Source organism: Molothrus aeneus, chromosome 6 (assembly GCF_037042795.1).
Source record: "Molothrus aeneus isolate 106 chromosome 6, BPBGC_Maene_1.0, whole genome shotgun sequence".
NCBI classification, from domain to species: Eukaryota; Metazoa; Chordata; class Aves; order Passeriformes; family Icteridae; genus Molothrus; species Molothrus aeneus.
Window position 1 is genome coordinate 351,547 of NC_089651.1, and position 21,981 is coordinate 373,527.

Genomic DNA, 21,981 nt, shown 5'->3' on the forward strand with positions numbered 1-21,981 from the left:
TTTGTAGTGCTAAAAAGTTTTCAGATGGTTTATCACAAAAATCCCCTCAGACTGTTCAGAACAAGACTGAATTCAGGTAAAACTGTCATTTCATGGGACAATGCAAAGCTAATGTTAGCCAGTAAACAACAATACATTGCTTTGCTGTTAAGAATATAGCCGTGAAGGACAGACCTGAGACTCAACTTTTGCACTTTTAAATATTTTTAAAGCAAGGTGTGCAGCAGGGGGAAAATTTAGAAAATCAGTAGAAAATGCACTGTTAGATAAAAGCCTTGCTAATTGCCTCCAGAGCCTCTGTGTGAACACAGCTATTTTGTATTCTGGTTGGAGAAGTTATTGTGGAAAACTTCTAACATTCACTTTAAAAAATGTTGAAAAAGGATCATGTGTTCTGCATTTTTTGTCAGCATTAAAAATAGCTGCAGTGCTGAAGGTGATCTGTGTAGCAGTGATGTAATTGTGACCCAAACCTGACATTTTGATGTCTTATCTGCATGTCTCAAAAGGCTGTAGTTGGATAAAGTGCACTTTAAGGTAATTTTTCTTCTGTTGTGGTTGGCCAGTAAGCTGTCTGTGTACATGCATGCTTATGTTTTAAATATAAATTTACATGTATTTGATGATGTAGAGATATACACACACAAATACACATAATTTAGGTCTCAAGCAAAATTGTGCAAGCAAAATGATGCTTACAGACACATTTTTACATTGATTGTAAAATGTAAGTATGACCTTCTAAAATCTGTTTCCCTTTATATCTCCATCTAAGTATTCAGTGCTACCCAGTATAAAATGACATATGACAGCTACTTGCTTAATTATAATTTTTGCAACTACCTCTTGATTACCATACACAAAAAGGCTCAGTGTTTAGTTTTGACTGATTAACTTCTGTTTATAAAAGACACAGAAAAAGACACATGGTGTTGGAGGATGAAATTTTGGTCCTTCAGAAAGATGAAGCCAAAGAACCTTCCCCAGCAAAAGAGGACAATCCTAAACCATGCCCTGCACAGTCACTCCCAGCAGATGTTGGCCAGCCTGGAAAGATCAGGCAGGCAAGGATAATCAGGAATTCTCCTGTCAGAGTTCCAGCTGGGAATGACTGGGTATGGTGTCAGGAATCTGTGCTCCTGAAACCTGTAGCTTTGTAAAAATAAGTATATAAACATTAAATTCCCGGAACCTGGATCCCTTCTGAACAGCCCATCTTCAAAAGTATTACCCAGGGTCTCTGATAGCAACCAAGCCCTAACAGCTTTTCCCTGAGGATGTGGAGATGCTCTGCAGGCTCTCCTCACATCACCAGCACAACTTTTTCCTCCTTGGTGCTGGTGGCTTGCCCCAGGTGCAAATGTGGTGAGAGAACACACAGTGGGAGGGAGACCTTGGGAAAGCACCCTAGGTGATATCCTGGCACAAGGGATGATACCTGAGAAGATATTTGCTGTCCATAAATATTTAAGCAAGTACTGTAGGAAGGCGGCTTGGGGTGTCTTGCCATGTTCTATTTCCTTTAATTGTCAGTATCTCCTTATCAGCTGGTAGATGTGGTAGGTGTACTGTTATTTGTCAAGAAAAACTGATCAAAATATGTGGGAATTTACATACAAATAAAAGCTGCTGGAAATGAACTCTAGTAATCCCAGTGCTCTGGTTTACCTCATCAAATTTCCTCTCCTCACCAGTCTGAGCAGAGATGAAGTGATATGGAATTGCATTCACACCTCCTTCAAGGCAGGAAGAAAAGCAGAGTGAATTCATACCTTTTTCTCTTGGATAGATCCATTTTTACCCAAGTCTGCAGCACCAAGGGAACAACTGTATTTAAAAAAAGGACTTGTAAGAACAATGAAGAATTGGAAGGAAAGTTCAGCCACTGAAATGGAGGCCAGCCCACTGTGAAATGTTAGGGTTTATATTTTAGTTTTCTTCCAGTAGCTGCTGCTTTTCTCTTGGGATATTTTTTCCCTTCTTTTTAATAAATTCTCTTCCCTGCCTCACTTGAGCCCTGGGGCTTTCTCTGGGGTTTTATTAAGTGGTACTGGAGAGGAAAAATACTTGGGGACATAACACCTCCACACCCCAGACCTTTCCCCTGTATTTGCACACCAGTAGCTACAGTGGCCTAGACAGATCTCTGGAGGGAGAATGGAGAAAATCTTCCCTTGCTGTAGCTATTGGTGTGTAGGTAGAACTCTTTATCCAAAGTCTGCAGAATTCTGATGCTCTGCAGCAACATGCCGAGATCAGTCTTGGGTTAATGAAAGCAATGAAACCAGCACTTAGCTTCCAAATTGATTTCCATGGAGACACCTACACAATAATAGTGTTTGGAATTTTTTATTCAATAAAAGTTTGAGATATAAATATTCTCCATTTGCTTAATATTTACAGTTGTAAAATATTTTAGGATAGCCTACCCGTCACCTGTCATTCAGCATCTCTATAAATGTCATGAAAACATCATTGTGAAATAAAAACTTCTTATTTCCAGCCCACAGACCCTATTTCCACACACTCATAAATTCAAATCAGAGACAAAAAAAGGGAGAGAAGGAGCTGGGGGGACGGGGAGCGGGAGGAATACAGTACAGCAGGCGACAATGCAGTACTTGCTACACAGTAGCAAAAGAAATGGGTACAAAATTTAGTCTGCTATAATGACAAGCTTCTCAGGACATTTGTTATGGACCAGCGTTGTCCCGTGCACTTCTGAAGGACCACTTGAAATCCAAATTCATTTTCATTGTTCTCCTGCAATTCCAGGCAGCGCTTGGATTTTCGGTTCTGGATAGGACCTCCCTGTAGAGATTGGGGCAAAAAGAAAAAGAAGAAGAAAAAGAGGGGTTTGCGTTAAACACTGACCTTTTTGCATTGCTACTGCAGGGTAACAGAAGTTATAGAACATTCCAGTCTCCATCTACTGTGAAAACCTTTACAGTTAGAGACAAGGTAAGGATTTGCTGGATTTGGAATGAGGGTTCCTTTGTTGCAGGCTGCTTTAATCTCTGATGCAGTTTGCAATAGTCTCAATTGCCTGGTTTCCATTTCAGCAAATGGGATTTCTGGAATTGAGCTGTGTTTCTACCCATGCATTTTAACCATAAAAAAGCCAAAAGCTTTCCTGTTTGCTTGAGTTCCCTGATTTTGTGGTTCTGCTGCACTTCTGAACACCAAAATAAGGCAAAAGACAGCCATGGTATGCTGCATAAATGATAAAATGCAAAAACTATTTTTTCCTTGAATACTGAAATGTCTTTTATAATCTTTTCTTGCTAATTCTCAGCATTGATTCTGTTCAATTCCCAGCTTAATGCTGCCTTATTAAAGCCTTGTCTTCATTTTTGAGTTCATTTTTGAGCAGTTTAAATCTCTGCTATCACACAAAAACCTATAGACCTCAATTACAAATAAATTGTCATGCAAGTGACATAAATTACATTTTCCCCTCTTTAAATCTATTTTCAGTTGGTTCTTTCCTCCTCTCTCACGTCTAAGGAAGGCAACAGATAATGTGTACACATCAGTGTCTGGGAGGTTTCTTCCAAGATACATGGAGATAGAGTAGAGTAAATTGCACAGAAGTCTGAAAGTGGCTTTCTCTAAAAAGGACCTTGGACTTGTGTAGAGAATTACTGGCTGAATCTGTAAATCAAAGAAAGGATTTGGTGCAGATTAGTACAGCTCTTTCCTGAAGTATGGAAAGAGCAGAAGCATTCAAATTGCTTATATGTACAATGGGAAAAAAGAGTTTCTGTAAAAAACCCAAACTGAATACCCAATTCCATACAAAAGCCCACCACCTCATAGCTCTGTTCAAGTCTGTGTTGTACCTTGTATTATAAAGTCATTACAAAGTGGAAGGACATTGGCACAAACCCCACAGAAAGGCTGTGTGCTGTTCCCCAGCCAGGGGCAGCTTGTGCCACTCAGGGCAGGTTCTGCTTCATGCACACAGGTGGCTGAGGGTCCCCTCCTATCCCACCAGTAATGCTTAGCGAGAACTTTCTCTGAGATGGGACTTCTAAAATAGCATTTTGGGCCTGGTTAATGAAATACAGAATTAGGTTTGAAAGCTCCACATTTTAAATATAGCTTTGGGTAAGAGGGACATTTCTAGAATAATCCACAAAAATTCGAAACGTGTGGCTCCCATAAATCCTCCTGGTAGGCCTATGTGCAGCCTTGATAAAACTCCCACTGATTAGTTTACCAGACAGACAGGCTTGCAGAGGCATTTTAATACACCTCCATAATGAAATGCTGAGTGAACTGTATTTTCCCACTGCTGTGTAACTGTTATTGACATTTGTATTAATAACTGTAGTTAAATTTGGCTGTCTGGTGGGAAAATAAACTCCAAACTATCCAAAAGTAATAACACTGCATGACATACAAGAAATTTGAAGAAACTAGGATGAAAATTTTTTCAGTTCTGTATTATATGCCATTTCTTGTCTTATCCTAGACACTCACACTTTATCCCCACCCCTCCACTAATCTCATTCTCCCATTCCCTTTGTTACTTTGGCCCTCTAGAGATCACTGTAGTGAGGTTGATTTTTTTTTTCTCCAAGTTAATTTAATGATTTCTGAACTAGATTATTCACATGTAAAACTCTGAGGTAATGGATATTTTCTCACTGTGAAAGGAACAGTTATCCTGTTTTCTTCCAGAATAACATTTCCATCCTTGATGAAAGCTGTAGAGTGTGGTTTTCCACTGGGGAGACTCAATGTTGCATGGCACCCAGGGTCAGCTCTCTTGGCTTAAACTGGCAGTTGGGAATTACACCTTACAAGTGTTTCTGCCTAAAGCCAAAATCAAGATGAACTTCCCTGTGTTCTCAGCTGATGCTGGAGGTGCTTGTGTTGCTGTTAGTTATGTAAAGCAGTTTTGCATCTTCCATTTATTGGTTGTCTCTCATCCGACTTTTGGTGCTTGAGACATTCTCAGCTTAGAACCTGCACTGGAAGCTGAGGAAAGTTGTCCCAGTTTGTCTTGTTAGAAAACTACCTTAGTTGGGGTCCATTATTTGCCTGATTTCTGGACTTGGGATATGACTCTGTGCATGGCACTCTTAGGCTTCTGCTGTCATTTCTAATTTGCTGGCATAAGAATAGGAACAGAATTCCCTCTCTCCATGTTTTTGTGAAGTACAGCACTTGGAGCTCTGTTAGGTAGAGGAAGGCACAGTGTTAAAACTTAGACTGCCATGAGGAGTTGGAATTTTTCTGCTTAATTCCCATTTGTGTCAGTGGTTAAGGGTTTCTTTCACTTGAATGGGCTGAAATGCCATGTGGATTTGGGGATGGAGGAAGGAGGATGTTCACTGTGGAGACAACGTTTTTTCCTTTTTTCTAAATTTTGTAGAGCAGACCTCCGTGTTATAGTAAATGTGTTCATGAGAAACACTAATACAGGCAGCTACACAAACTAAGTGTAAACGATTCCTAAGAAAAAACAAAACAAACAAGCAACCAAAAAAACATATAAAAAGCCCCCTCACACTCCTTCACTCTCTCTGAAGTGCCCTCATGTAAAATCTGGCTTTTATTTAACAGAAACAAGTGAGGTGGGAGATAAAAAGCCAAGGAAGCTCTTTTTGATGTGGGGAAAGTGCTCTGCATTGGCTACTGAAAACCAGCCTGCTGAGTACATTGGAGCTGCTGTATGGAATATAAAGAGATATCAAAATTAAGTAATGGTTAATGTGTGTGAATTGAGTATTGCAGAGAGCACAGATGCTTCTAGCAAGATGTGCTTTTTTTAACCACAAAAGGGAAATGTGAAGGCTCAAGCCCTGTGAGGAACTAAGCTGTTCTGTTTCCAAGAGATGAGAGGCCTGTGCAGAGCCACTGCTTCAGCCTTCAGAGTGGGTGCAGTGCACACTTTACTCAGAGTCATTAAGAAAATTAAATCCTCCCCAAAGAGTTAGGCCCAAACATTCTGCAAGTGTTTTGAAAGCCAGTGGCTGCACTCTGCCCTGGGGGCTCTTGTGAAATCCAGCTGTGGTGAACGTGTGAGGACGGGGCTGGAGCACAGCTGGATGAGCACTCCCAGCTCACCTGCACAGCAGCTCTTCAGGGAACTGGGCAGATCATTTAAATCCCACAGAACCACTTGTTCTTCTCTGCACAGAGCCTTGAATGTGTCTTACAGCGATGGCCTGGGATGCAGCAAGGAAGAAAGGCAGGATGAGCACTGCTGGCTCTGAGATCCACATAGACAGGGAGGTACAAGAGCAGTTCCTGGTTCAGCTCTGGCTCTGCTTAGGCTTTAGAACTGCTCTGAAGTACAGGGAGGAAGGTTTCTATGGTACTTACTTAAAATTTCCTGTTATTTTTCTGCTTAACTGTGTTTGTTTTCACCCCTTCATATGCCCAATCCAAGCCTGGGACAGTGGTATTGTCCTGTCAGCTCTGGATTGCTGACAGTGCACCTAATACAGGTTGCAAAGCCTGAACTAGTGAGCTGTGTAAGGATTAAAGCACACAAACTGAGTAACTCCAGGAAAAAAATGAGCAGGCAGGACTGAGGCATCAAAAGCTAACACTGTCTTGTGCTCCTCTAACTGGCTTGGCCTCCAAATTCCAGCATTCCTGAATGGTTTCTGCAGTCTGTTGTCATCATTAGCATTTGGAACCCTAAAGCCAAATGCAGGCAAAGGTGCCCTTTAAGTTAATTATTTTTGCCTTTTTTATAGTAAACAGTTATCCAAACTTGTATAAAACTCTCATAATTGGATTTACTGCATGCTTGGCAAAAGGGTTTATTGTGTTACTACACTTCATGCTCACTGAAAGGAGAGATGCCCATCTGGGTTCCTTCCCCCATTCTAGGCAAGAGCTCTACTTTCCAATTTAAAGGCAAAAATTGATAGCCTAGAGTAATGTCTTTAATCATGAAACATTAAACACAATTCTGTAGACTGAAAGAAGTTTCAAGAGGCATTGTGGGCAATTGAACAGAATTAGGATTAAGATCACTGATGATGAGAGACAGCTCAATGGCAGTAGGAGTCTCAAGAGGATAAATAAGCATCCAGGTCAACTCTTCTGTAAAAAATGGACTGAACGTGTCAGCACTAACAGGTTTGACTGGGAACTGCATGGTTCTTGCAAAGCAAATTGAAGCAATTCCTGTGAGAAAAACAAATGTTCTCAGCTCCTGCTGGTACCCAGACACACAGAAGGCTGATTGGGTGATTTATAAGTGTACTGTTAATGCTAATACTGTCTCAAGTCAACATCCTGGTACACAGAGTGGAAAGCAATGCTTCTGACTTCCTTCAGAGTTACTGCACTTTCTGCATTTCTACTGGATGGAAGGGGTTTCCTTCCCAGTCCTTCACTAAAGCAGAATTTATCCAGTACCATGGCATTTAAGGACACCATCTGCTGTGCCTGCAAACCCTTGCAGTACAAAGTTGTGCAAAGCAATCAGACAGTTTAGACATGCTAGTTTTTGCTGAACTGTTCTATGGGATCTTTTTTGGTTTACTGGGGGTGGTAGATGCACAGTTACCAAACCTGATCACTCTGTAAGACCCGATCACTTGTAAAGAAGAAGGATGTTAAATGAGGGCTGGAGGTTGTCAACATTACTGAAAATCAGACTGATGGCTGTTTTTAAGGAGTTACTCTAAAGTGAACACTTTTCCTTTCAGAATTTAGACCTGCTTTTTGCTCATCATATTAAAGCTCATGTTATTCTGCCTGAAAGAGAAAAAACATGCTTGCCTAAACATGGATTTTTCAGAAAAAGGTCTTAAAAGGTTAATAAGTATATCCAGCCTCCTATTACATACACTGTATAGATCACTGCATTCTCTAGTCTATTAATTTTCTATGTGGACCTCAATCAGTGACCTCAAATATTTACATGTTCACTCTGCCTTTGAGGCAGAAACTCTAATCTTTGCTGTTGCTTTGATACATTTGAATCAAAGAATTATGGTGAGGTGTATGAGACAATCTCCACTTCAAACAGAACACTTGATCTCCTTGTGCATTTCCCAGGAGTACTGGGCTACATTTTCAGTGACTCTTAGTACACCAAATTTAAACCTAAAGAAAATTACTCAAATTATATACAAAATATATATATTTTTTTTTCCTCTGTGTGATTCACCTCTGTGTGGATGTGGAAGCAATAAGAAAATGTTCACAGGAAGAAGGGAATAATTTATCCCATCCAGTAATTTATGCATTTTCAGCATTGCCCATTTCTTAGAAATATTGGATGATGTTATTCAGTTTAAATTTTCTGCTTTTTAGCTGTATAAAGGATATAGATATATATAACATACAGGAAATGTATTAACTTTTCTTCTTGAATCCAAAGAAGTATGACAAATTTTCCAACTCTTTGTCTAACAGTGTGCTGTAAGTAAAGCAGGCTCTTTAACATATCTTTTCCTGTTCAAATGTTTCATCAATTAACTTGAACTATTTTAATTCAAATATTTCTCACTGAAGTATATTGATAGCTGCCCTTACTCAAACACATGCTTCCTAATATATTTTAGATGAGTACTGTGAAAATGAGGTGCATTTAACTGCTTTCATGTATATGAAGTATCATATACAGCAGGTTTATATATTAAAAATATATTGTTATCTGTTCAGCTATTTGGATCTTTATTTAAAGGGTAGCTAAGCACATGAGAATTTTTACAAGACTCACTTAAAATGTGAATTTATTTTTCCAATACTAAACAAAACTAATTATTATGTACAATGTAAACTTCAGTAGTGTTATAGTAGGGATCAGCCAAACCATTTCTTAAGGGAAATGTAAACTCTTTCCCTCCTCCTGCACTCAAGTTCTGTTGTCAGGTAGCCACCCAAGCACTGACATCCACTTGCTGGTACTCAGTGTGTAAATACTGTGAAATATCCTCTGACAGAGGGATCAGGCACACCATTCAACAGTTACACAGCTTCAATGTCTACATCACAATTTTGTCTCATTCCTTTCCCAAGACATCTGAGTGTTCAGGTTTTACATGATCATAAATGCTAAATTTTCCTAATGCTGCACTAAATTTTTAATACTGCAGCTGTGACAAATCAAATGAAGCAGCCTCATCTGCATGTCCAGAGCAGGATTTAATAACTAGACATCTGTGCAATCATTTTCTGTTTTCTTTACTCTAGATTGGATGGTCTGATTTGCTTACTCTCTCCAGGATGTAGAAATACACTATACTGTTAATTAAGGTATTAAAATAAAAGCAATTAAACCTGGTACAAGGAAATGCAGCTTCATTCAGAGAATGTAATTGGAATAGAAAAGAAATTAGAGAGACGCAGCATAAAAATCAGAAATGGAACACATGGATCTATACCTATCACTAACATTTCTCCACATATAAAAAAAATTATCACAGATTTATAACAGGTTGCAGTCGTGGTAATAGCAAGATTAAGAAAATAATAACTTGGAAATAATTAAATTCAAGCCTTTACTGAAATACCAAGAAGCTCTTCAGGATATCACAGCTGGAAATGTGTTTCACTACAGAAAATTGAGATAAGACTACAAAACCAGAAGTTTTGGAGAAGAATACATTAGCCAGACTAAGATATTTTACAGAAAGTAAACATGAATTATTATTCTATCAGCAGTGGCCAGGAAATCTTCCTGACATGCTAGAAAAACACGCAGAAACACCTATTCTAGGTGTATGATGTGATTTTTGTAATTATTGAACACTGTCTCAGGGGTGGGGGGTGGCTGTGGCAGAGTGGAAAGCAGATTAAAAAGGGAATCCTTTATCCATACATAGCCCTGATAATGATGGTAAATGCAGAACTTACAGCTGCATGCATTGTTTGGTTTTTATTTGGCAGCAAATCCAGATGATGCTGTGTTATGTTGATCTTCTGAGAGCCAGGATTACCTAGCAAGTCATTTCTGAAAAGGAGGGACTGGCTTGATGCTCTGCAGTTGAGGATGATGTGCTGGGCTTTTCTGACCACAGCTGTCCTGAGTAACCACTAACAGCACTCAGGAAGAACTGCCTGTTTGGGAACTTGAAGGAGTAAGCTGCAGAGATGCATGCTGATGAGGGATGATTCACAGATGGGTATTTCTGATTTTATTTTCCTCATCACTAAAGGGGATGATGTTCACACTTGTCTTTTGTGTCTTCCTTTGCCCTAATCTGTCTGCTTATGCTACTGGGCAGCACTCAGAAACCTCCATATGCAGAACCCACCACATTCAGTGCTCACTGGCTACTTCGTGCTCCAACTCTGATACTCAAGTACTAAATTAGAACTTAAGATGTGTTTCTAAACTATGTCAGTTCACAGCAACAACTGCAACTGCTACATTTTATACTGCCTCTAGTAGAAGAGTTGGATATAGGCAAATCCTGCATTTTAAACACTTCTGGAGTCATATGTGAGACTTAACCTATGGAAAATATCCGAAGTTAATGCTTTGCCCAATGTTTTCTGCAGGGTAATTCTTCTCTAACTAAATCCAGAATTCTTTACTATCTTTTCATTTATTGTGCCAAGCAACAGCTGCTTGTGTAGTGAAACAATACCTTGATACAACCAAAAAAAAAACAGGAGTGCTGGAGACATTTGCTTTATTTGTTTTGATATTGCATTTTGTGAAACTCTCAGAAAAGTTACCTTTTTCATTCTGAGATTACACAAATTATTTCTGCAAACAACTCAGGCTTGATTCATCTGCTGTGATCTAGGCTTGCTTCAAGATGTTTAAAGTGTAAGACAGAGGAAGGCAACAAAGATGTTTTGAAGTGTGATGGACTATTCAGATGGTGGGGAATTACAAAATACAGTAACATGAAATAAAACCAGGACTTTGCTTAGTAGGGGAATGGACATTAGTGGGACCTGCCTTTAGTGTTCCAAAGTATGCATAACTGTGAATAGCAGTGAGGAACTAGTAAACAAAGCTTCTAAGGAAAAATAAGTGTTAGGTTAAAAATTTGCTACAACTATGGTGATTTATCAGAGTACAGGAAACCTGTTGAATTCATTGTCTCAGACATCAGTGCTCAGTGACTGACTAGATGTTTTTGATGGCTGAGTTAATTTTAAGAGCGCTGATAACTCTTTTTAGGCATGCTGAGATGATCATTCAGACAAACCAAGCCTCAATCTTCTCGAAGAGAGCAAATCAGGGGTCAAGAAGGAAATCCTCCTCTTGGACTTACAATGAATTGTTGGCTCACAACAGCTCATTTCTGTGAAACAGCAAGCACTGCCCATTGCCTGGGACAGTCTTCTGGATTAGGTAAATAATCCACTTAATTAATTTTGTGATCTGTGATGCAGCAAATTGTATATTCCTAGGTTTTGCCTTCCTATTTGGTTTTAGTAAAAGTAATATCACTGTGGTACATAGAATTACAGAAGTGTCCTTTTAGATCACTGAGTTCAACTATTAATTCAACACTATCAATTTCATAACCAAACCAAACCATGTCCCTAAGTGCCACTTTTAGGTGTCTTTTCAATATCCAGGAATGGGGACTGCACCACTTCCCTGGGCAGCCTATTCCCCTGCCTGACAACCCTTCCCTGATATCCAATCTAAACCTCCTCTGGCACAGCTCGAGGCCATTTCCTCTCCTCCTAGCACTGAGAAAAGATACCAACACCCACCTGGCTACAACCTCCCCTCACAAAGAGCAATGAGGGCCCCAGGAGCCTCCTTTTCTTCTGACTATACACCCCCATGTCACCATGGTATTTTTTGAAAAATCCTCTTTGCAGCCAGATAAATGAGAAACTCCTTTCAGCACAACTAGGAAACCCAAGATTTTTATATTTTTCCCAGACATGTTAATGGACTTCCAAAGGTTTATGGGGTTTAGATGAGATTATTTGTGAGAAATAACTCCCTTGGAAAACAAAAATACTGAATCATGATTTTATTCCATTTGTGTGTTGTATTTAATTAATCTAAGTTTTCTAATCTGAATGCTTCATAAGAAGGAGGCTTAATGCATTTTAACCCAGAAACTGAACTACTTGCATTATCATTATATGCTTATGATTAAACCAGTCTCTAGGGCCTAAGAAATAAATTGAGTGCAAAGTGAAGAAAATTAGGAAGTGAATTTGCACCAGTATTTCAATTGATCTGCGTATTCTAACATGGAATTTAGGCTGATTTCTTTTGGACTCTGATCATAGTGTCTAGTTATTGAAAATGGCTTTTTCACCACTAACCACACAAATCTGATTATAGCTGATATTGGGAAAGTAATGTCCTTGGTGCTGCAGCACAAACCTTGTGCAGTTTACTCAGACAGTAATGAAAAGAACCTATTTTTTTTGTCTGATATACTGAGTGTCACCACTCTTGGTTTCAGGACACCAGACTTGATGGCCTGATCATTTCACTGAATAACAAACAGTCTTTTCTTGTCAATTTTTTCATCCTGATTTATCTGATTTCCAAAGGAACATTTTTCTCATCTTCTTAACTCAGACTGTGGACGATTATTGGTGGCCAGATCTTGCTTACATACATCCTGCTTTTGTCTCCGTTGGGAGTAAAGATGCAACTTTTACTGACTTGATAGGGACAGAGTCTTGGGGCTTTAGCTGCTCACAGTGAGCCTGAGATGGGTTAGAAAGTCTCTTTTCCCAGCCCGGCGGTTGAAGGAGGAGTCAGAGCTCTTCAATTCTCATTCTCAAGGTTGTTTATTGTTTCTTATCTATAAAATTCTTCCTCTGGCCTGCCAATGTCTGTTCAGCGGGACAGGCAGAGGCACACTGACTGCCCCTGGGGCTGTGTTATCTTTTTATATTTAAAACTACATGTACATTATTTACAGTTACTTCCCAATACGTATCACCTATGTTAGCCAGTGAGCTTCTACTGTAAACCAATCCAAAAGTGCCAACATCACAGCAGAAGGTGGAGGCTAGGAAGAAGAAGGGAAAACGACAAGGCACGCCCAAATTCCTCCATCTTGGGACTCCGAGCCCCCATTCTAAAAACCCCAAAATTTATTTTTTCACCCCGTGATAAACTCACTATCATTCTACTTAAACTTTGTTGACTTGTAATTCTTCATATAAAGGTTGGTAATTGTTTTTCTATGTATCAAGATCAAAGGCACAGGGGTCTTGGGCTCTGTGCCAAGGTCTCTGAGCCCCTCGGGCAGGGGCTCGAGCCATCCAGGGCAGCCAGAGGAATTTCCTGGGTTCCAATATCAGACTTTTGTTTTCAGCTGGGAATTTAGAAATAATTACAGCAAAACTCCTTCCATCCCTCCCACAGCTGGGGAATGCAGAAGCCAAGCAGAGACTGGTGATGCAAAGGAGGAACCAAAAGCAGAGTTCAGATCTCCTGAAACTCAGGCCCTTCACTCGCTTGCTCTCACTCAGGTTGCAGGAGCCATTCTGGATTTGGCCTTGGTTTTGCATGCCTGACATGACAATGCCATGCAGAGCCTGGCAGCACCTGTCATCTGCAATTGCTGGATGCAACCTATCTGGACAGCTGAAATGAGGAAGAATCATGTGCAACTCGAACAAATAATTTCTTTGTAAATAAATGTGGTATTTAAAATTAGATGCTAAAATATGCAAATAGGGTATCTGTTTTGAACGAAAAACATGGGTATGTGCTAACTTTCTTCTAAATTAATTCAGCACAAGTGTCTTTGGAGCTTAAATGTGGTTCTCAGGAGAGTAAATACTGCATAATGTGATATGCTAGAAAAGATCTGAAATGCACCCACTAAAAGCTCGTTTTAGTGCTGTATTCCACACCAACTTTCTAGCTGGCAAATTCTACATCAATTTGCAAAGATTCAAACTTTCTGCTAGAAAATTACTCCAAATAGAAAACTGAACTGATACAATGAAATTTTGGTTACCACTAGCTATGGCAATAATTAACAAGTAAATATAGCATCACAGTAACTGCCAAGCAAATCTAACATCAGTTTTTAAAACACAATATTGTATAGTAATATTTCTATTCCATATTTTTTGCATGTTTTTAGCATTTACATTTTAGCATTTACATATTTAAGTTGCAGTCAAGTATTGGTCAAGTTGCAGTCAAAATGGAGAAAGCCTGTATGCATTTAAATTTTTGTACTTCTCCATTCCATTCTGCATAAATGATACTAAAAATGTTTATAGGTTTTTAGTAAGACATAGTCCATGATGAATAAAAAAGAAATATTTTAATGCACCTCTTTTAAAATTCATATTGTCATATTGAAATATGACAAGAATATTAAGTTACACATTCAGGGACCAATTTATGAGAGAAAAATGCAAATTGAAGTATTAACTACAGTTTTGTCATGTCTAAGCAGAACAATGATTCAGCTTCCTCATCCTCCAGCTATCATACCTTCTGCTGTTATCCAGTTAGTTCAAATATGAAGTACAGGCAAGCTGGGGTAGTATTTGAGAAAAAAAATCAGCAAAGAAGACCTAAATTTAGAAATGCTGCTGATGCACTGGACCTCTACACCAATGCTGAGCCACGGGGTTTGTGCAAGTGCTCTTTTATGTCTGAGGTTCAAAACTCCACACTTGGCAACACTGGTTACTTAAAAATCAGATTGCCTCACTAAAATACAGGTCTTAACCTGGTCTGTTGGCTCATTGAATGGAATAATTAGGTTCTGTTTTTCTTTATATTTCTCCTGCAGGATCAAAGTCTGGATTTCTTTTAACAGGATCACCATCCCTTTCTGTTCTGAGCTGCCAGGCAAACAGCACTGCCTAATCACACAGCTCTGTAGCAGTACAGCATGGCTTAAGCTACAGAGACATACTGAGAGTATTTGCATCCCTTGTGGTTAGAAATACCACATTAATACAAATTCCTTGTAAATCAATGATGCTGCTTTGCCAGCCTGTGGCTCTCATAATGGAAGAATCTGATGAAGGGGATGGGGGCCACTGTTCCCTTAGACACACAGAGCTCTGCTGAGATGAATCCCTCTTGTATGCTGGTGTCCTTGGCTAATGGATGGGATGCAAACAGGAGTGGACATCAGAATTTGGCTGCTCTATAATGGTGTTGGGCTCTGCTTCTGCATGCTGTGTGCTCAGCAAGGGGGCATCTGAAATTGGTACAGAGATCCTCTGCTTGCTCCCCAGCCCACCAGATTCATCTGGCTATGCAGCTGCATTCCTCTGCTTCTCTGGGCTGTGGCACTGGGTAACCTAGCACTGCACTACCTTTATTTTCATTAGATAAAGGTGGGTAAGAGAAATTTAAAGGCAAAAGCCTTTAGGAGGAACGAGACGTAAATTCAGTAATTTTAAGGTCTATTGTTTCTTTATACAGCTAAACAGACCTCCTTATCTAACACCCATTTAAATAAGATCTAAATCATCATATTTATCTGAGGAATACCTGTAACAACTCAGTAATTAATATGCTTGTCTGTCTTCCCTTTTCCTTCCCAAGCAATTCCTACTATGACATTTAGGAAATACATATTGTAACTACAACCATCAGCAACAAATTTTATCTACAATTTCTGGCCATAGCATAAACCACTCCCTCCAGGCATTTATGAATGGGAAGACATCCTGTGGAAACCTTCAGCAGTGACTAGAATCACGATTCTCCACACCATGCACAAGCAATGTTATCAGAAGATATGGGAACAGGAGGGTGCTGAGAGCAGGCCCTGCACATCTTCTCCCTCCCAGGAAGGATGTGGTGAGTGCCCATCCCTAGAGATGCAGATTCTTCCTACCTTTCTATGGCAACCACCCTGGAAGCGGAATTACTGAAATTAACTAAGTATGAAAAACAGCTGTATAGGATTGACCCCAAGTTTGTAGCTCAGCCTGGTGTCCTTTCTTTTGCCTCTTTTTTACACAGAGCTCTCCCCTGTTGCATTTCTCACAACAGCAAAAAGTGAGACCATGGCTTGTCTGGTTAGAATGGAATGGTCACATCCCTGTCCAACTAAACAGAAACAGGACAGCTCATGATAAAGAGTAATTAAAGAAAAACTTCCCCTTTTGCCTTTGCTATGCCTCTGGAGGAGCCCTAACGAGGTAAATGAACTTTCCAACTAATCTACTGCCATCCAGGTGAGGTACATAGAGACAAATTTCACTTGTAAGGCAGGCAACTGACTCTGCATCAGCAATAAAGCTGGAAAATCAGATTGGAGACTGAGAGACTTCTTAAAATCCTGCAAATTTGGGATTTGTTCTCTGAAAAACCTGGCTGCAGCTCTGAGAATGTACTGCTTCTCCAGAACATCAACAAACCTAATCCTATCAGAGGACTGATATGATGGCCACAAGCAGTTTCTACCAACAGATGTCCTGAGGCCTCACCTGCCCAGGTGCTCTGGCCTTCATTTCCCACAGCCCCTTCTCTGCCACCGACCAGACCCTGTAGCACCATCACTGCAGCAGTCCCAGCAGCTTCACTGAGCTCTGGGGACAGTGCCACTGAGCTCTGGGGACAGAGACACTGTACAATGGGTACAGCTTCACTGAGCACTGGGTACAGCTTCACTGAGCACTGGGGACAGTGACACTGAGCACTGGGCACTGGGGACAGTGACACTGAGCTCTGGGGACAGAGACACTACAATGGGTACAGCTTCACTGAGCACTGGGGACAGTGACACTGAGCACTGGGCACTGGGGACAGTGACACTGAGCTCTGGGGACAGAGACACTGTACAATGGGTACAGCTTCACTGAGCACTGGGTACAGCTTCACTGAGCACTGGGGACAGTGACACTGAGCACTGGGGACAGAGACACTGTACAATGGGTACAGCTTCACTGAGCACTGGGCACAGTGACACTGAGCACTGGGCACTGGGCACAGTGAGAAATGCTGCTGAGCTGGTGCTTTGTCCCAGCCCTTGGTTCCATGGGAGCTGCTGCTGCTGCCAGCAGTGGCTGCACCTGCTCCTGGCCAAAACCTGCTGACAGCCTGAGGTTTTGCTTTCCTCATGCTTCATGATGCCAAAGCAGCTTCCTTGAGACCATGTTTCAAATCATATTTTACTAAAATTCTGACCTTTTTCTACCAAATAATTCTTGCCTCTATCTCCTCTGCCTTATCTAATTTCTGATCACTTACTGGGCTTTTTGCTGGAAGCTCTGACTTGGTTCTGATTAAATGAAAAAGTGATGAGACAGACTGAACTAGGTGAGCTGTCAAACACCTAGAAAACATTCCAGCATAAAAGTATTTCCAAAACAAACATTTCTCTAAGAGAAGACTTGACAAACAGCCTGAACAATCAAATTCTTGAACACCACCCAGTTGATGGGACTCTTTTCTGGGCTAATTTACATAATTTGACATAATTACTGTTGTAAACACTTGAAGATACTTTGCAAGCAAGAATGCCACCAAAGCCTACATTTTATTGGGTCTCATTGCATTTGGCAGCTGTACAAAACTGTGGAGCATGGAAATGTGCTCAGAGAGATCCTGATTATACAAACACATACTACAAGCTTTGAATGCTCAATGCAAGTTTCTGTACAGGACAAAGATACCAGAGGCAGTGATTCCCTCCAAGTGCCTACCCATTAAACCACATTTTTATCCACAAAGTAGCAGTGGACATCTGGCTGCCTGACTCCAACTGCCTGCAACTGAAGATAGCCAGGGAATTTAAAATTTTAAAACCAAAGTAAAAGATAAAATAAAAAAAAAAGTTTGAAAAATATGCACAACATATATATATATATAGGTGTGTATACACATACTTCTGATCTAAAAGATGTGACTTAATAATTAATTAAATAGTTCTTTAATAGATCTACAGAAGCAAGGAGTCCCCTAACTGAGGGTAATCCATCTTCTACTTTTGCCATGTGGAATTCACTCATCATAACATAGTACAAAGGAGGATCAAAGTGTTACCTGAAGGATATTTTTTTTTAAAGCTGTACAGTTTTCTATCAACCAGACTTCTGTACATGTTCCATCACAGACTATTGTGGGGCCTCTCAGACTGTAGTGCTTCCTCATTCAAACTAATTTACCATAAATGTCTGTCAGGAAAAATACAGTTTTTTGTGCTGGTCAGGGAAATCTAGTTCAGCTGGTTTATCCTACTTTGGGTGGTCAATCTATTTCCTGTTCCCCTTCTCAGACAGTTCCCCACTTGCCCTGCTGTATTTTTACTTACCTACACCATCAGACATTCCCATGGAATGGCTCAAGAGCCCAGAGAAGTCAAAGCACAGCTCCAGCTAAAAGAAAGTGCTACAAAAGGCTACAACCAGCATCTACATTTTAATTAATAGTTCACAAATTTCAAGGCAATATAAGCATCAGTATGATACTCACAGTAGTCCTGCTCACTGCACATATGGAAAAGAAAAACCAGAGCTTTAAAGATGTAATGAAAAGAGTCTTTTTAGAGAGAACTTCCAAGATGGCCACACAAATACATCTGTTCACCAGGCTAAATGGGTGCACTTCAAATGGAGTTCATCAGTTGATCTTGGCAAGCCCTGATTACATTCATTAACTTTCTTCTAACTTACAGAAGGTACCCCATTGAGCAATAATGACATTTTAATTGTATTTGGCTTAGCAAAATCCTTTCTGAACAGAAAACTTTTAATTCTTTCATTTGTCTCTTAATTTATCATGAAGAAACAACTAACTAGCTTTCACTTCTCTCAGGGAGATGTTCCTTTGCAGAAGGAAGAGGGAGGCCATAGAGTTGGGTTTACCAGTGCTGCACCTTCCTTGAGAGATTGTAGCTGGAACAGGGAATTGCAACAATCCTGATGCTGCTAAATCCCATTTTTAAAGATTTTAACAGCTAAATTATCAAGGCCTTCTACTGCTGTCCTCTGCCCCCAAAGTAAGATCTAACATAATCAGTATTATGAAATAGCAGTAGTATCCTGGCGTAGAAACAATTAATTGTCACCAAAACCTTGGGGTATACAGTGCAATCACTGGAGAGGTGAACCATGCTAAAATGTTACTGAAATACTCTTCAATTTTAATTATACTTTTTAGAAATGGTATAAAAAAATCAAGTGCAGAGATGGATACAGTGAGGCTCACCTCATGAAAAGGCTAGTGTTAAAATTTGTGAGAAAATATAATTGAAACTTTGCCCTTGAGTGGCCAGCTTAGGGATTTAAGATCTATTGCTTGAGAGTTACCTCCTAAAGACCTAGACAACTTTCAAGTATAAATACAAAATAAGCTAATACTATGCTTTAATGATTAATGTCCAGATGCTTTCTGCACCAAGATTGATACTAACTGTATTACAAATGTCCTAAAGGATATGGATAATGGCTATTAAAGAAATCATTGAGTTGACAGAAAAGATATTTGCAAATCCACATGGATGTTACAGAAAAATTAAAAGTAGGAAAAAAATGCTTTTAATGGTGAGCCTCAGCCTGTGGGCTGGAGTACCCAACTAGATTTGTTGACTCAAAACTGCAGAGGACCAACTATGATACCACCAAACTCACACTAGACATGTAATGACTAGTAATGTCATTTCATTTCATTGATTCACCAGCATGCCAGCACCTGACATGGCAAAGTTCCACTGTGTTAAACTTACCTTAGGAAAAACTCATCTTTCTTTGAAAAACAGAATTTGACTGTTTCTGGCTTCCAACCATTGGAACCTGTTTTGTCTTCAGGGTAACCTATACCCTGAAGACAAAACAGGTTCCAATGGTTGGAAGTGTTCCACTGTGGAAGCACTGAGATGCCTTGAGTCACCCTGCTATTTCCTCTTAGCTAAACCAGAGTGATCTCCCTAAGTGTTAGAGCACCTTTTCTAGCCCCAGAACTTTTGTGGCTTCTTTACTCTCCCTTATGTTTCTAAATCAGTTATGAATGCAGACACCAGGCCTGGCCTTAGTGTCCTATCAGCATTCTCATCCCTGTGAAAGCACCTCTCAGCCTTTCCTCGAGCCTCTTTCTGCCTCTCTCACACTCATGTGTAAAAGCCTGAGCCTTTTTACAAAAGAAACTGCAGAACTAGCTCATTATGAGGCTGTTATCACCAATGATCCACTACCGCCATTTGTGAGTAGCTACTTCTAAAAAAAAAAATACAGATTTCTGTATGTTCTGTATGTAACTCTGTAACATACAGGTTGCTTTGCATTTGACTCCACTGAAATAACCTTTTTTTTCTACTCCCCATAACAGTACTCTGCCTTAGAAGTTATTCACGGTGAACTCAGAAAATATAATACAAGTTTTGTACCCTACTGAGGTAGCTGACATTGGGATCAAAACTAAACTTGCACAGAGCTTCCTGGCTCTGTGCAAAGCAAGCGAGGATAAATCTGGTTCTGTTCTGCTAATAAACAGATTACTCACACTTCAACACAGAAACAGAGCTTTAAAACTTTCTGAAATGGCTGCTGGGCAAAAATTACCTGAGTAAATTGCCAGTAAAGCTTCATTCTCTTGGCTTTGGCATAATTGCATTCAATGAGCCTGGGCCTGCTGTTCACATCCACCAGGCATCTGTTGTCATCATCGTCGATGGTGGGGCTCAGAACACCCACGTGGAGCTGCTGACTGCTTGTGTAATAAACATTCTGCAACAGGAAGCACAAACAGGATTTGTGGCCTCTACACAGAAGCAGCACTTTCACCCAAAAGCTAATGGCAAAGATAAATATGCTGAACGGCAGTAGGCTGACCCCATAGTGGCTTTGAAATTATCTCCTTTCATGCAGGAAGCAACACAACATTTTAAAAGTTGGTCTAAATTAACAATTAATTGCTTAAATATTGGTTATGTATTTAAGAGGAAATATGCAAATACAACTTATTATTTTCTCATCATGTGACTTTTTACTTCTGTTTTTCTTTCTGTTTCTGAGGGTCTTCAAAGAGGAAGATAGACACCCTGGGATTGGCTTGAATATGGCCATCAGCTCTGATTAGACTGTTTCATCTGAGGATAACACCTCATTGGAGAGGCAATAAAAGAGAACAGCAGCACAGGAGTTCAGAGCATCTCAGTCTTTTATAGGACAGATAGAAAGATAAATTAAGGTTTTCTGCAAACAAATGCTAAAATCCACACTTGAAGCAGATACTATATAGAAAAAAAAGTTGTTAGCAACTGGTGACAGATACAGGCATGAGAGAGAACAGAATGGCCACATTTCAAGGCATTTGTTTTCGTTTTACATTTTATAAGTCAATACACAGAGATACAAGAGACAAGGAAAAGGGACAGACACTGGCTGATCTGTATTTCTAGCAAAGAAGGGCCCTCAAAGGCCTCAGGGATTACACATGGGACCAAAGACATGAGTTTATTATGTTATACAAATTCTTTCTACTCTGTTTGACTACAAAGATATGTGGAAGGTTTCTCTGGAAGAAAGAAAAGAAGGTGAAGGATGGAGGGGATATGTCCCCTTTCAGATTGGCAGGTTACGTGTAAGCCCAGGAAGGTAACACAGGATTATACCAGGATTGCCTGATTGCTAATCACAAATAGAATTTATTTTGCTACAATCAGACCTTTTTCTTGGAAGGACCATGAGAAAGATTAAAGGGAAACATCGTGCTCCAGGTTTTAAGTCTGTGATAACCCAGTGGTGGCAGAGTCACAACAGACAAGAGTGGACAGAAGCACCAAATTAATGCCCCTGCCATTTACTGTAACTATTCTATTTGTCTGTAACAAAAGGGAAACTGGAAATTATGCTGGGTGTATTTGGGAATCTTTTTGGTGTCCAGATTTTCCTGGTATTTGTTCATTGTTGGTGTTGTGAACTGTTTTATGTGTGAGTGTTCTCCTTTGTGAACACTCTGGTAAAACAAGAGAGAAAGCAGAAAAGCAGAACAAGCCAGGTCTGATGAAAGATTTTTGAGCTTCATGTAATAAATAAAAAAAATAAAATTTTTAAAAATTGGAATACTGTAAGTAGTCAATTCAGGGATTGAATACAACCACAACAAATGGTGGTGTTCTGGGCAAGACT

The 21,981-nt window shown here is 39.9% G+C and overlaps 1 protein-coding gene across 2 annotated transcripts in view; it reads right to left on the minus strand.

The window, feature by feature from the left end:
* Positions 1-2,333: 2,333 nt before the first annotated feature.
* The window catches only part of GALNT18 (polypeptide N-acetylgalactosaminyltransferase 18), a 230,734-nt gene continuing 211,086 nt past the window's right edge, over positions 2,334-21,981 (minus strand). The window contains exons 11-12 of one of the 2 annotated variants that reach the window (XM_066551765.1): positions 20,413-20,577; positions 2,334-2,811 (exon numbers count right to left, since the gene is read on the minus strand). In XM_066551765.1, coding sequence (XP_066407862.1) covers positions 2,665-2,811; positions 20,413-20,577 — 312 coding nt within the window. In that variant the 3' untranslated portion in view covers positions 2,334-2,664. The remainder of the gene's footprint in view (positions 2,812-20,412; positions 20,578-21,981) is intronic. The other variant, XM_066551766.1, reaches the window with a different exon arrangement.